Source organism: Stigmatopora nigra, chromosome 1 (genome assembly GCF_051989575.1).
Source record: "Stigmatopora nigra isolate UIUO_SnigA chromosome 1, RoL_Snig_1.1, whole genome shotgun sequence".
Classification (NCBI taxonomy): Eukaryota; Metazoa; Chordata; class Actinopteri; order Syngnathiformes; family Syngnathidae; genus Stigmatopora; species Stigmatopora nigra.
The window spans coordinates 5749306-5763649 of NC_135508.1; the positions used below are offsets into that span (position 1 = coordinate 5749306).

The 14344-nt window shown below is 35.6% G+C and overlaps 1 protein-coding gene across 2 annotated transcripts in view; it reads left to right on the top strand.

Moving 5' to 3' along the window:
• Positions 1-14344, top strand: part of cntn3a.1 (contactin 3a, tandem duplicate 1) — a 68738-nt gene that overhangs the window by 12807 nt on the left and 41587 nt on the right. For both annotated transcript variants that reach the window (XM_077721494.1, XM_077721502.1), the window contains exons 3-5: positions 4263-4395; positions 8436-8611; positions 13283-13378. In XM_077721494.1, coding sequence (XP_077577620.1) covers positions 4263-4395; positions 8436-8611; positions 13283-13378 — 405 coding nt within the window. The remainder of the gene's footprint in view (positions 1-4262; positions 4396-8435; positions 8612-13282; positions 13379-14344) is intronic.

A 14344-nucleotide genomic window follows, 5' to 3' on the forward strand; every position in this document is an offset into this window, starting at 1 on the left:
ACCCTGCAAGATATCAAATGGAATCGATGTGAACATCCACATTGCATGTAAAAGCATTGATGCTGTACAGAAAAATCCACATTACATGCAAACTATTGTTGCCAAAAATGTCCTTCCTGGTGCCCAAAAAAAAGTCAGCAATGATATTTCATTCGCTTTATTGAACATCCGATAATCAAACAAAAGTTATTAAAAGTTCCAGTCTGCTTTTCCGCTTTGTCACTCTCCTCCTATCTCTCTCTCTGAATCTCTTTCACTCTTATATGCGTACACTCATATTAAAGTCAAACTACAGAAATTGGAAATGTTATCTTTAGTAAGAATTGTACAAATGGCAGAAAACGGGTTTTGCCTACAGCATCAGCATGTAAAATGCATCATATTTGTTATTTTTGACAGAGAATAGGAAGTTGCAAAAATGCTAATTTATCTTGCAAAGTAACACAATGAAAGATTGCCTCAATACAGTGAAATAGTTACTAATTTGTCCACTAATCCTCAAAAATTAATGGTAGTGGGATTAAAACACATTTGATTGATGCTTCTATTAAAGTTGACTCAAATAGACACTGAATAACTACCATTATTGAGAGAAAAAACGAAGAAATATTGCTTTAATTCAATGTAAAACAATCTTTACTGAACCATCACGTTTTATTGTGTGTGTACAGAATCAATAGAAATAATAAAAAACAATAAATCGGTTTAATTTTCAGGTCTCACATATAGTTAAACACAATCAATGATATTTCCCAAGCGAATTGGCTTTTGAGCACCTTTCATAAAATTCGTATTATTGCAATATGCATGCACTAATTTTGATTAATTTTGAAGTGTCATATGGTTGGATGTTGCCTGGGCATATCGATCCCATATCTCTTTATACAGACAGTAATAGTTTGAGGTATTGATATTTCAAAGGGCACCATTTTTATTCTTGGAAATGTGTCACCTTTTAATTTAAAAAGAAAAAAAACACCTTAAATATGGCATAGCGATGAATATCATCTCATAAGTATCACAGTGGACACCAGGATTCGTGTATAATGCCCACCCGAACTTCACTTGTTTTTGTTACAAAATTTTGCGCGTTATTCTCGAATAAAAGAAATTTGGCTCATCCTTATTTTGAAATACAGTGTTCCCTCGCTACTTCGCGCTTCAGCTATCGCGGACTCAGAGCTTTGCAGATTTTTTTTCAGGAAAAAATAAAATAAAAAAATTAAAGATATTAGGTTAAAATTATAAATTACATCATTTTACAAGAGTTGGAAACAAAATATTCAATAAGAATTAGTAATTGCATAAAAAAAAGGCCAAAGAAATGGTCAATAACATGGTGAGAGTTCAGGAATGGCATTGATGACGTCATGGCTGTTTACAGGCGCATCTTCACCGCCCAAAAAAACAATAACGATGTTTCTTACGTGCAAAAAAACTGCAGAAGATCCTCCATCCGGACTACTATGATGTTTTTGCTTGGTGGTGCTTTTGTGCACGTGTTATACGTTTCTTTAAGCATTTTTGAAGGGGCACGCCTACTTCGCGGAAATGCAGCTATTGCGGAGGTCCCGGTCCCCATTAACCGCGATAAGCGAGGTAACACTAGTTGAAATATTTCGATATTTTGATGTGGTGTGATTGGAACCCACAATATATTACCTTAAACAACCTAATCTTTGAAATATTTGTCCCTCAATAAGCAATCTCAAAGGTGTCCTTATCGGCCTGGACAGAGGGTTAAGATGCCTCTAAAAGTAAGATTGCCTTTCTTTTCATTTGATGCATAAAACCTTGAGCTGAAACGAATGGATTTGGGACCTCTCAAACAGCCCCCACAGCTGACTCCCTGCGAGCCTGTTTATTCAAGCTGAGGTAAGCCGCAGATATTCATTAGCTGTCAGCAAGTATTGAATTTGAGATTAGTTTTTATTTCAGACCCCAAACCAGCTCACCTCAGTTCCTTCCACCTCCTATAGCAAGCTGAGTTTTACATTGTTTGAGCAGCCTTATGAAATGACTGCACATTATCACAATCTTGCAGCAGGTAACAGATAAGAGTGGAGGCGACCCATTTTCTTTAAAGACACTTTCATAATGACCTCCATTTCTGAGGCGCTGTAGTGTATGAGGAACTTTGTGTCACAATTTTAGATCAGCGTACAACGCAATAGAGTGCTTTTTCATCATTTTGCTTTTTTTCCAGCCCCAAGGTACTCATGACTCCTCTGTCTCTGAGATCTTGGTTTAAATCAGACTTAAATCTTCAAATAGGTGATAATCTGTCAACTCATTTTAGTTGTCAGATCCATTTCTACACTGCACCAGCTGCCAAAATAAAATTAAAAAAAAATATGTTCTCCCTATTTACATCCTAATGATTCCCGACATGCAACAGATGTATACTCTCTTTAATATTTGAATACAGGTAGGGTTGCCTCAGTGCAAACTAAGCATTCATCTTTGTCCCCAAAACTCAATTTCTCTCATTACCGAATTTTCACGACTATAAGGCGCACCGCATTATAAGGTGCACCGCATTATAAGGCGCACCCTCAATGAATGACATTTTTTTCCATATATAAGGCACACTGTATTATAAGGCGCACTGTCTATTTTGGAGAAAATGTAAGACTTTTAAGTGCGCCTTATAGTCGTAAAAATATGGTAATTGCTATTGACTTCCAGGTATGAAGCACTCGCTACACAGTCACCTCTGGATTTTTTTGTATAAAATCTTGCAGTGGGGGAGGAGCTATATGATGGAAGATTTTGTAAACTAAAATGGCATCTGCATATTTAACAGTATTGTTTCAGTTCAGGCGTTTGTGTTTTTTTAATATCAGACAGTGGTGGTTTTTGGTTTTCTGTTTTTTCCATATATAAGGCGCACTGGACTATAAAGCGCACCGTCTATTTTGGTGAAAATTTACGAATTTTAAGTGTGCCTTATAGTCGTGAAAATATGGTTATCTGATTATTATTCAAGATTCTCCTAAAACTCAATGGTGCTCCAAAAAAACAGCCCCTTTTATGATATCCATCAACTGAAGCTAGGGGACCACAATGCCAAATCAAAGCCAAACTGCTGTATATATTCAGTAGTGCAATGCATTGTACTTTGTCAGTCATAGTATTTATATTACTTTGAGGATTAAAAAAAAATCACAGATTTTAACCTTATATCCAGATCACAATTTTCTAGACTGCTTGTCTGTATTGTGGGAATGGGCTGTTGTTAATCCTGTATGACTTTGGGCATGAGGCAGGGTACCCTCTCTAGACTCTATAATAACATGGTAATCCAATAACCTTGGATACCCACATTCACACATTCTTAGAATTAAGAGTGTTCTTCAGATAGCCTAAATACACATTTTTGAAAATTTGCAGTTCACATACTTGATAAAAAGTCCTCTCTTATGTTGCTTTGACAGAGAAGCAATCTTTTAGATTGTGTAAATTGGGTTTTCCTTGTGGAGGTAAATCATCAACATGCAATACCCCCTTGTCTAACATCTCTACTTTCGCAGAGTTATTTATATGGATAAACCTGTAGTCTGTTCTCAGAGGATTGAGGGAGGAACTTGACTTTCCTACAAATAAATTGTCTTATCTGCAGAGCTTTTACATTTTGATGTCATTAAATAAATGCAAATGTAATTCACAAAAACTAATGAATTCCCTTTACAATCACCTCAGGAATCTATGCAAGTTGTCTTGTTGACTATTTTTTCACTGCTGTACCTGTATAATTAAACTATAAAAAGAAGTTTACACAATTCTTCGCACAGTGTTTGTCTTTATTCAATCTTTTTTTGTGTTTCAACTATGCTTATGAGAAAAGAACTACGTACCTGTGGTAACTTTTATTAGTTTATTGACTTAAATAGTTGTATTCATTCATTTTCTGTTCCGCTTATCCTCGTAAGGGTGCCAAGGGTGCTGGAGCCTATCCTTGCCAACAATGATCAGTAGGTGGGTGACACCCTGAATTGGTTTCCAACCAATCGCAGAGGACAATGAGATGATTGGCCATTAGTGCTCAAAATCTTCCCTAGGGACAATTTAGATTTTAGAGGGTTCAACCCTCCAACTATATGTACATGTTTTTGGGATGAGAGGAAAAAACTAAGTATTTGGGGGAAATTGTCAGCTCGCACTTGCCCCCCTCTGCTATATTTGCTTTTGCATACTAATTATTGTTTTTTTTTTTAAGAATAAAATTCATAATGACCTTTTCATGTTGTGTTTCCACATAGGTAACAGAGTTTTGCTAAGGCCTGTGTTCACCAAACAACCTGGCAGTGTGGTGTTTCCACTTCAGCCTGGAGAGAATCAAAGAGAGGTGGTGTTCAGCTGTGAGGCCCAGGGATATACCCCACCCTCCTACAGGTAATGGCCACAGGACTCGCTTGTTGTAACCTAAAAGTGTCAGGTGAATTTTTAAGTAAATATAGGATCCTAAAGCCAATGCAAAGTCGAGACACAAATTATTCCAAATAAAGAGAACATAAACAAAATGAAATCCAAAGTGGAGTGAATACAGTAATAAAAAGTATGTCAAGGGTGGTGGGGTTAAAGTGACTGACGGAAAGAAGTCGAAACCACACTGAATCTACATAAATTGTATTTACACAAAAGGACATAACTAAAACAATGGAGAGAATGCACTTAGATGGTGTTTGAGTGGTCGTAAACATGGCCTACTATTGATTTTAACTAAATCCCAGAATGAATATTCAAATCTTAATATGAGAGTTAAACATTGCCTGTCAGGCTGTTGGTATGGATCCTGTCTGTGGGAGTGATATTGACCTGTCTACAAGAAAATCTTTGCAGTACAACATTGTATTCAACCAGATAGTTTCTTCCTGGTCACATTTACAGGCCTCTTTCTGCCTCCTGATTGGTGGTGTTTAGACTCTCGAGCACGTGTCAAAGTGGCGGCCCGGGGGCCAAATCTGGCCCGCCGCATCATTTTGTGTGGCCCGGGAAAGTAAATCATGAGTACCGACTTTCTGTTTTAGGATCAAAATAAAATGAAGAGTATAGATGTATATTAAATTTCCTGATTTTCCCCCTTTTAACTCAGTAATTATCACTTTTTAATCATTTTTTCTGTGTTTGTAGTTCAAAAATAATTTTGGAAAATCTAAAAATATATCAAAAAGCTAAAATACACATTGTTTTAGATCTATAAAAAAACCTGAATATTAGGGGCTTTTAATCCAGTTCTTTTAATCCATTTCTAAACAAAAAAAAATCTAAGTTTATCTAAAATGGTCCGGCCCACATGAAATCGAGTTGACGTTAACGCGGTCCGCGAACCAACCCGAATCTTACACCCCTACTCTTTAAGTTGGCAAGACAGTACTGTATAATGAATGTTGGACCGAATCATGTGGATTGTAGCGCTAGAATTCCACAGCACACTAGTAACATTGCTTCTACACCCACCTGTTGACACACTCTTATCTTACCTATCTTCCTCTTCTAATTTAAAATGCTAGGCATCCGCTCCCCACATGGTGTCTTCTCGGTAACATTAGACACGAAGGCTCCTTGTGTTAGAGAGCATACATGCTATTTAATGATGTGTTTTTCTTGTTTGCTTTTGTATCATTATTTATTCTATTCTTCGGTCTGTTCTTTCATTCTCTCTTTGTGCACAAAACCCTTTTCTGTCCAGCTGCTTTCGTAGAATAAACAACACTAAATAGACAACCACAATGGAAGTATTGTAAACCAAAATCCCGTGTGGCACATTAAAACTCTTCAACCTATAAAGACAAGTAGGTTCACATTCTGCATTTATAAGCAGCTAAATAGGGCAGGTTCATAAAAAATATTGAAAGACATTTGTTGGGTTTAAGGGCTATAAAAATTAATGTGACTTGAGTTGCCTCTTAAGGTACAAATCCACTCATACATTTGCCCCACAGTATCTTTCTGACCTTCTACATACATACAGTCCACTTCAGGACAATGAAAGGCGTTACGTAAATACAAGGTATTATTATAATTTGTTATAATAGTGCCCGGTGGCAGTTGAAATCCAACATTTAGATCGCTCACCAGCTGCAATGCTTCAGTGCTTCTCTTTCATGGATGTAACTTTTATGGATATTTACTTGATGGACTTTTGGGGTTAAGTAAAGGTGTATTGCTTTTATGACTTGGCTGAATTTTGCTTATTAAAAAGACTTGAGCAATAAAAAAAATAAAAATATAAACTTACATTTTCTTAGATTTTGTGTCCCTTTGTGAATGCCAGTAAAACGTATATCAAAAATCACCTTGCCAATGACAATGTTACAGTAACTTTTAAATATTTTTCAACCTATATTTAATTGAATACACAAAGCTGAAAATATAATCATTTGCTAGACTCAACTTATTTTTTGTTGTTGTTCTTTCTTTTGGTTCTACAAATTCAGCTTCCTCTTATTTTACATTGAATTAGGATAATTCCTTCCATGATCATTGGTATATACTGTATTCTTTTTGAGCTGGAATTTGATTTTGGGGTGTTTTTTTTTTTGCCTAATATGGTAATGTATAGATTGTGTACTTTCGTTTAAAGGTTGGCACTTGGTTTGTTAATGTAAATAGTTTTAATACATGAATGCTTAAACATAAGTCATATTTTTATTGGAACCCTTTGCTTAAAGTTTGTTGTCTGGGGGGGAAAAACGTCAGTTGAATTTACAGAATACATGTACGTCATAGTACATGGAAAGAATGGTACCCCATCTGCCACAATTTGATCTAGGATAAACCCTGCATTTATTTGTTTTGCTGTTGAGAACTGCTCTGCTGCATGTACCTTTGGCTGCTCACTACTCTTTATTTTTTTTTTCATCATGCAATATTTTGTTGCTTCCTTTTTTAAAATTGAAACTGTGAAAACCAAGAATAAGACAAGAATGCTTTTATATTTTGACTAATATCAAAACTGGGATTTTTCAATTTTTTTTTTCAATTTGGAATTAAGAATTTTCCCAAAAGTCGCAATCACCTTTTTTTTTAGAATGCAATTTAATGAATAAAAGGATATTATGAATTTTGTTTTTTCTCCAAAATATAGTGGTTGTACACAATGTTCCCTCTAATTTTCCGTTGGTCTGGGCAGAAAGACAACCTCCCTGAGCACACTGAATACCAGTGTGAGCGACATAATCATTGCTCACTATGGGCACACCAGTACCACACCTGCCATAAGCAGGTGCATGTCAATATTCCCTCTATTTTTTCATGTAAAACATGCTGTAAAATACAAAAAACATAGGAGTGGACAGAGCTACTGCCACTTGCAGCCGCGTAAACGGCGGCATCATGGGCAAAGGGTAAAAAAAAATGGTTTGGATTTTATTTACTGCGCGCCATATGATTGCTGCCGCGCAGAGAAGACAAAAGTAGTGCGCAATTGCGCAAGCAGCTTAGAGGGAACACTTGTTGTACATATGTTTTAACATTTAATCTTTGATTTATGCATCCCACAAACACACAGATACACCGGGCACAAGCACTTATAAACATTTGCTGTATTCAACCCTTTGTTGGTAGAAGATGTGTACTTGGTGAAAATGAAATGTTTGACAAGGTTAATGCTTTTTATCTCAAAAAATACACTCTTGATAAACCCTGAAAATAAAGAACAGTTCTGGTAAGCTATTTTATCAATCATTTCAGGTGAATGCATTTTTTTTACGCCCGCAGCAAAGATAAAACTTATTTCAGCCAATGGAAATGTTTTCACGGCCATGGTTAATTGCTTTTTATGAGTGCTACATCCTATTTACATTTTATGATGAATAACCATCCATTCTTTAAACTACTTACCCTGTTCAGGGATGCGGGTTGCTGAAAACCATCTGAGATCACTTTGAGCTGGGTTGCCTTAAAGTAAAATCCCTCAAATTTCAACCAATTGGCTTATTTGGTGTGTTGACCAAGTACTACCTACATTTGCCAATATATTTATCGAACCCTGCTGAGCTATCCAAGATTTTACCTCAGTCCTTCTTATAAGAAATACCACAATCTTTTTATTTTAATTCAATTGAAAATTCAAGACTTCATGGTGCAGGAATCATGTCCACCTCACAGTTCATAGATTGTACTTTCTGAAAGAATGTGTGTGGCCATACATAAGGTTATTGTCACGTGTTTGTAGGCTTGCGTATAAATGTAAATTACTCATCAAGACAGATTAATATAAGGTTTTGTTCGTTCTCAACATACAGAACTTTTTGGACCAAGGGATTAAAATGCTTTATCTGGTGATGATTTCAGTGTGAAATTTTTTTTTTCCGGATGAGGTAAAGGTTATGGCAACCTTGACTGAAACGTGTAAAAAGCATTACATTATTCAAATAATATTTTGTATTGCAGATCATTGTCTCATTTTCTTTTTTGATTTACTGTTACAGATGGAGGCTAAATGACTCTTTCATTCCGGTGACACCGGGGTCCCGATATTTCCTCATGGGAGGCAACTTGCACATTACCCGTCTAAGTAAAGCAGATGATGGTGGCATATTTCAGTGTTTGGCATCCAACTCATTTGGTACCATCGTCAGCAGGGAGGCCAGTCTTCACATTGCCTGTAAGTATAAACAAATAAACTATTTTTAATGATTTAGGAAACAAAATAATATTAAGAGAAAATCTTATTCTGGAATCTTTTAGAAAAAAAATATTTAAAATGTATTGCTGGGTCCATTAAAACTAGGTAATTTTCCTTTTTCTACATTTTTGACCTCTATTTGCTCAAACAGAACAAACACTGGAAATATATATTTTAAGCAAGACTAAGTTTTAATCAAACGGACAACATTTTGCTGAAAATAAATACTCTGAGATTCTACAGGAAATGTCTTATGTGATCATCCTGCAATAACAGAATCTTCTACTGAGTTACCGTATTTTCACGACTATAAGGCGCACTTAGAAGTCTTAAATTTTCTCCAAAAATGACAGTGCGCCTTATAATCCAGTGCGCCTTATATATGGAAAAAACAGAAAAATAAAAATGAAAAACCACCACTGTTGGATATTAAAAAAAGTCACAAACGCCTGAACTGAAACAATACTGTTAAATTTGCAGAGGCCATCTTAGTTTACAAAATCATATAGCTCCTCCCCCACTGCAAGATTTTATACAAAAAAATCCAAAACATCAACAATGGCTGGCTCTAGAGGTGACTGTGTAGTCACTACACTGTAGTGAGTGCTTCATACGTGGGAGTCAATAGCAATTACCGTATTTTCTCGACTATAAGGCGCACTTAAAACTCCTAAATTTTCTCCAAAATAGACAGTGCGCCTTATAATACAGTGCGCCTTCTATATGGAAAAAATGTCATTTATTGAGGGTGCACCTTATAATGCGGTGCGCCTTATAGTCGTGAAAATACAGTAATATTAAGAATACACAAATCAAGATTGGAGTGGTTTCTTCGAGAGGTGTCTCTAAACCTGAAAACCATGAATGGTTTGATGAAGCTACAATAATGGTGCGACAGGTTTCTGACAGATTTCTGGCCTTATTCGTCACATTTTTATTAGAACCTGAAGCTACTCTGATTGGCAAGAAGAGCTTGGTGTCTGTTCTGTTGATCGGCAGCCCATTTCAAATGACATCCCTCATATTGATGAACCCGATGGTATAGTGAGGAGGAAGGTTGTTGTTGTCTGTCTGTCTGAAGATGTACAGGTGGTCTTTGAATGCATGAGGGTCTACCACACAACCCACTTTTTTAATATATTTGTGTGACCTTGTCCCCACTGTATATCACCTATTGGAGGACTGATGTTCTACCGGGTTGTTTGTCATATTTATACTCCTTGTCGATTTTCAGACATGACCTAAACTGCATTTCATTGTGATAGCTTTCATCCATCTTCTGGGCCAGACCTGGGACTAAGTGCTTTCGTCAGGAGATGAGGAAAAATGTCAGTGGTGATGTCATACATCATATTTATTGCACCAAGTTTAACTTAATTAAGTGTGTTGTGTGATGGAGTATCTCTCTGGTGTAGGAAATAACTCACAGAGCCAGTTATGAGAATAAGTCTCAGGTCATTTGAGACAGACTTTGAGTCTGAATAATGCAATATGCTTATTAAAAAACCTCAAGGCTGATGTTTTCTTTGCTTATCTGTTGTAGTAGACCAGGGGTGTCAAACTCCCTTTGGTCTGCGGGCCGAATACAGCTTAATTTGAGATCAAGCGGGCCGGACCAGTAAACTCATTGCAAAATGACATAGAACTAACAATAAGCCCACTTTTTCCTTTGTATTAGTCACTAATACTAATAATTAGTGCAAATAATGAGTAAATTATCAAAATGTTTATTAACAGAATTTTCCTTTTACATTATGAACAATATATTATGAACAAGAGAATAACACAAGAACATAAATAAATGTCAATTCATGTTGGCTGCACGTACTAAAACACTGAGCTCCCTAGCGGATAATACAAGAACTACAAATTTTAAAGAAAATTCATATTTTTAATACAATGCAGCTTTCTTCTCCGGGCCGTACCAAACCACCAGACGGGCCGGATCCGGCCCGTGGGCCGTATGTTTGACACCCCTGTGGTAGACAAAGACAGCACTTCTCTCAATGAAGATAAGATATTATAATCATGGGTTATTACGCTTAGAAATCCGAGGGTTAGGGTAGGAACGTTAACATAAAACACTACTTCCTCTTTGACAGTGTTTTTTGTATTATGTGACACACTGATGACATTATCAATGTCTCTCATGTTCATTTGCACAATTTAAAATGAACTCTGGTAATCTTCTGCCAGATGGATGATCCAACAATTTCTCTTACCATCTGGTACAGCCTTAACTCCCCAGCATATATATAACTTCTTCACCCAGCTGACAACAATGACTTTTTTTTCTTTTAATACAACCCATATTTTACTCGTGTTAATACAAGATGGAATAATCTAAAGAATTGTCTATCGGAAATGGATTTCCTCATTATTTTAGGTGATTTGTATTCCAAGTGGAAGGGGTATACAAAATGGCATCAACAATTGCAATGTCTGTTAAACTACAGACTTGCTGTATTGGGTCACTGTCCTGATAAGGGAAAATGCACAGCTAAATTTGTGAGCTGCGCATAAATCCACGAGGGTATAATATTGCGCTTAATGAAGTGTGAAATTGCCATACACATGAAAGCAAAACAGGATATGACTCCTTTGTATATAGCTGCTGATTTCTCTTATCAAATTTAATCCTGTATTTACTCCTGGTTCATATTTTTCATGTCTTAGCCAATCTTAGCTGTATGACACATTTATCAAATCATCTTTTGACCTTAACTCTATCAACTGTGCACTTATTAAACTGTATTTTTGCCTCTTTTGAACCGTAACCAATGTCACTTAAAAGCTGCAGTGCAATGCCTCCATTTTTTTCCCCCCAAGAATAAATTCTTTGCAAATTAGAGGATTCAATACTGGTTAAAATAATAGTAATCCAATATAATTAACTCGATTAGTCCACATTTTCTGTGTATTTTTTTATACACTAAAAAAAAAAGAAGAAAAAGTGAGTTGCTTCTTTTTAAAAGTCAGTCAAACTGAGAGAGAAAAAGTGCTGTCTTATGTTTGAATAAAAATTGTAATTGCTATATTGTAATTGTAAAAAAAACATCCTAAATGTGTTTACCCTCCAACACAACAGTAACTTTTCTTTTGTGTAATAACATTCATTACAGTGGGTCACATTGTTGTTGCCCGCCCAAATCAGCTGACTCACATTCAATTTCATGCATCTGAAAGCACTCAAAATGGACTAAGCAATGCCATGAAAAAGCACATTGAGGTGCAAAGCTGTGATAGGCTTGATAAGGTGATCGAGGGCTGCAGAACAGCTTGGTTTGTCAGGCATTGTTGGCTTTTAGCATGTCTATCTCATCTACATTCCAGGATATGCGGCATGAATATTGATCAGTAGAGATAGACTTTCAAAGTATAGGTTGTTTATTACTTCTAGTTTTTTTTAATCTCACGGTTTGTCAATAAAACATTGAAAAGTATAGCTGGTACATTACACACAGGCACAGGAAGAAAATCTACACAGAAATGTTTTAGCCTGTAATTGAACTCTTGATATCAGGATTGTGAAGTGCCATGCTTTTCAGTGCTATATAGTACTGCATTATTAAATGAAATAAGAATAAATAAATGGACTGCATACTACTACTTTTCACCAAAACTATAAAACTGACTTTATTTATGTGTACAAAAGGCATTTTGACTGAATACCCAGGACATTGTATTTAGAAGCCTGGGAAGTTAAATTTTTCCATATATAAGGCGCACTGTATTATAAGGCGCAATGTCTATTTTGGAGAAAATTTAAGACTTTTAAGTGCGCCATATAGTTGTGAAAAAACGGTAATTGCTATTGACTTCCAGGAATGAAGCAACCACTACACAGTCACCTCTAGAGCCAGCCATTGTTGATGTTTTGGATTTTTTTTGTATAAAATCTTGCAGTGGGGGAGGAGCTATATGATGGAAGATTTTGTAAACTAAGATGGCATCTGTATATTTAACAGTATTGTTAAAAAATAAATAAATACATAAAAATATAAAAAATATATCTATCTATACATGTTTTTTTTTTTAAATTATTATTATTATTATTATTATTTTTAAATATTGTGTTATACCTTCAACTGCTGGTTGCTGTAATGTATGAGGGCTTTTTGGTTATAATTTTTTTTCACTTTTTCTGTTTATTTTATTCTTTTTTTGGAGCTTAAAGTGTATCTACAAAACAAGCAAGAAAAGGCTCATTTTTTTAAAAAAAAATGCCTCAATCTTGTTAGTGTTAGGTTGTCAACATGTAATTGTTGTTTCAGTTATAACCATTTTATTACTGCTGGTCTGTGGACTGTCAGTGGATGGAAAAACAGAAAGTGATAACACTGTGCAGTTGCAATTAAATTCACTCATGTGTGACTTGTACAAAAAGAATTGCTTGCTGCTTAGGTCAGAAGTCTTTAAGTCATTTTTTAGATAAACATTTTTTCACACAGAGGGATTTAAACAATATGCAATGAATCACCCTACACTCTAATCTAAAAACAAATGTATTCCTTTGGAAAAAACATGGAAATGAGTGACACATCTTTTGTTCTTTGCTTAACATTTCATGTTCACATCATATGGAAGAAATATTTTGTGAGAAATTTAAAAAAGATGGTTAAATTATTTGCTTTGTCTTTGCTTTAACAGACTTGGAAAATTTCAAGACTCAAAGAAGAAATCCAGTGAGGGTTCGTGAAGGACAAGGAGTGGTTTTATTGTGCGGTACACCTTTTCACTCTGGAGGTAAATTGGGCTTTTATTCATTTAATTGATAAACATGATAATTTCCTAACGAGAGTAACGGGGTCCCTTAGTGACACTACCTAATATGGAGAAAATGCACGTTGACTATTTGTGTGTACAGTAAGCAAATTTCATGCAGACCAAAATAATGAGACTACAATGCCCAGATGCATGTTTGGAACAGAGAAAAGACATTTGACTCCATTCTCCTTAAAAGTGAGGAACATTCTCGTAAAGGCTCAATGGACATGATTCATGATCACAAAACCGGGCCTTAAACAGTGATCTGCTTCATTTCCCCTGTAAAGGTTTTCACTATCCCATGTATGATTCAGGGAGCCATTATTTCCCTTTCACAATGCCTCAGAGCCCCTTTGACAGCTACAGAAAGTCACAAAACTGTAGATCTGTGAACTAAGCATACTCAATTAAAAGAGCTTGAAAACTGTTTAAGATGGAAAAAAATATTATTTAGAAATAATTTTATATATTGATGAAGAAGATAAAGACATCATTTGTTATGTCATGTGGTTTTTAGAAGGTCTGAATATGTGTGGTCAGACAGAACCTAATGCATCTGACCTATTTTCACTAATGGAAGAAGTCCTTTTATATTTACTGAAGGTTGAAATCACTTGTTCTCTTCGTGGGTTGCAGCTACAGATCCTCTAAATGGGATTTTTGTTGGCAACTAACAACACATAGCTTGAAGGGTTTTTTTTTCGTGCATGACCTTAGCCAGTTCATGGAGGTTAACTTGTGTGTTAAGAATATAGATACAGTAGGTAGTCACATTAAATGGCTCTTCCTGTGAAACATGGAAATGTAATGAACCCATGAATTGGTGCCAACTTTGAAAATTGCCCAAAACACTGGTGAAAATTGTGTTATTTACTACCTAAAAATACTCCTCGAAAAAAGTCTTAAATTATTATGAATTGTTGACCGGAAAAAGTTGGAGACTCA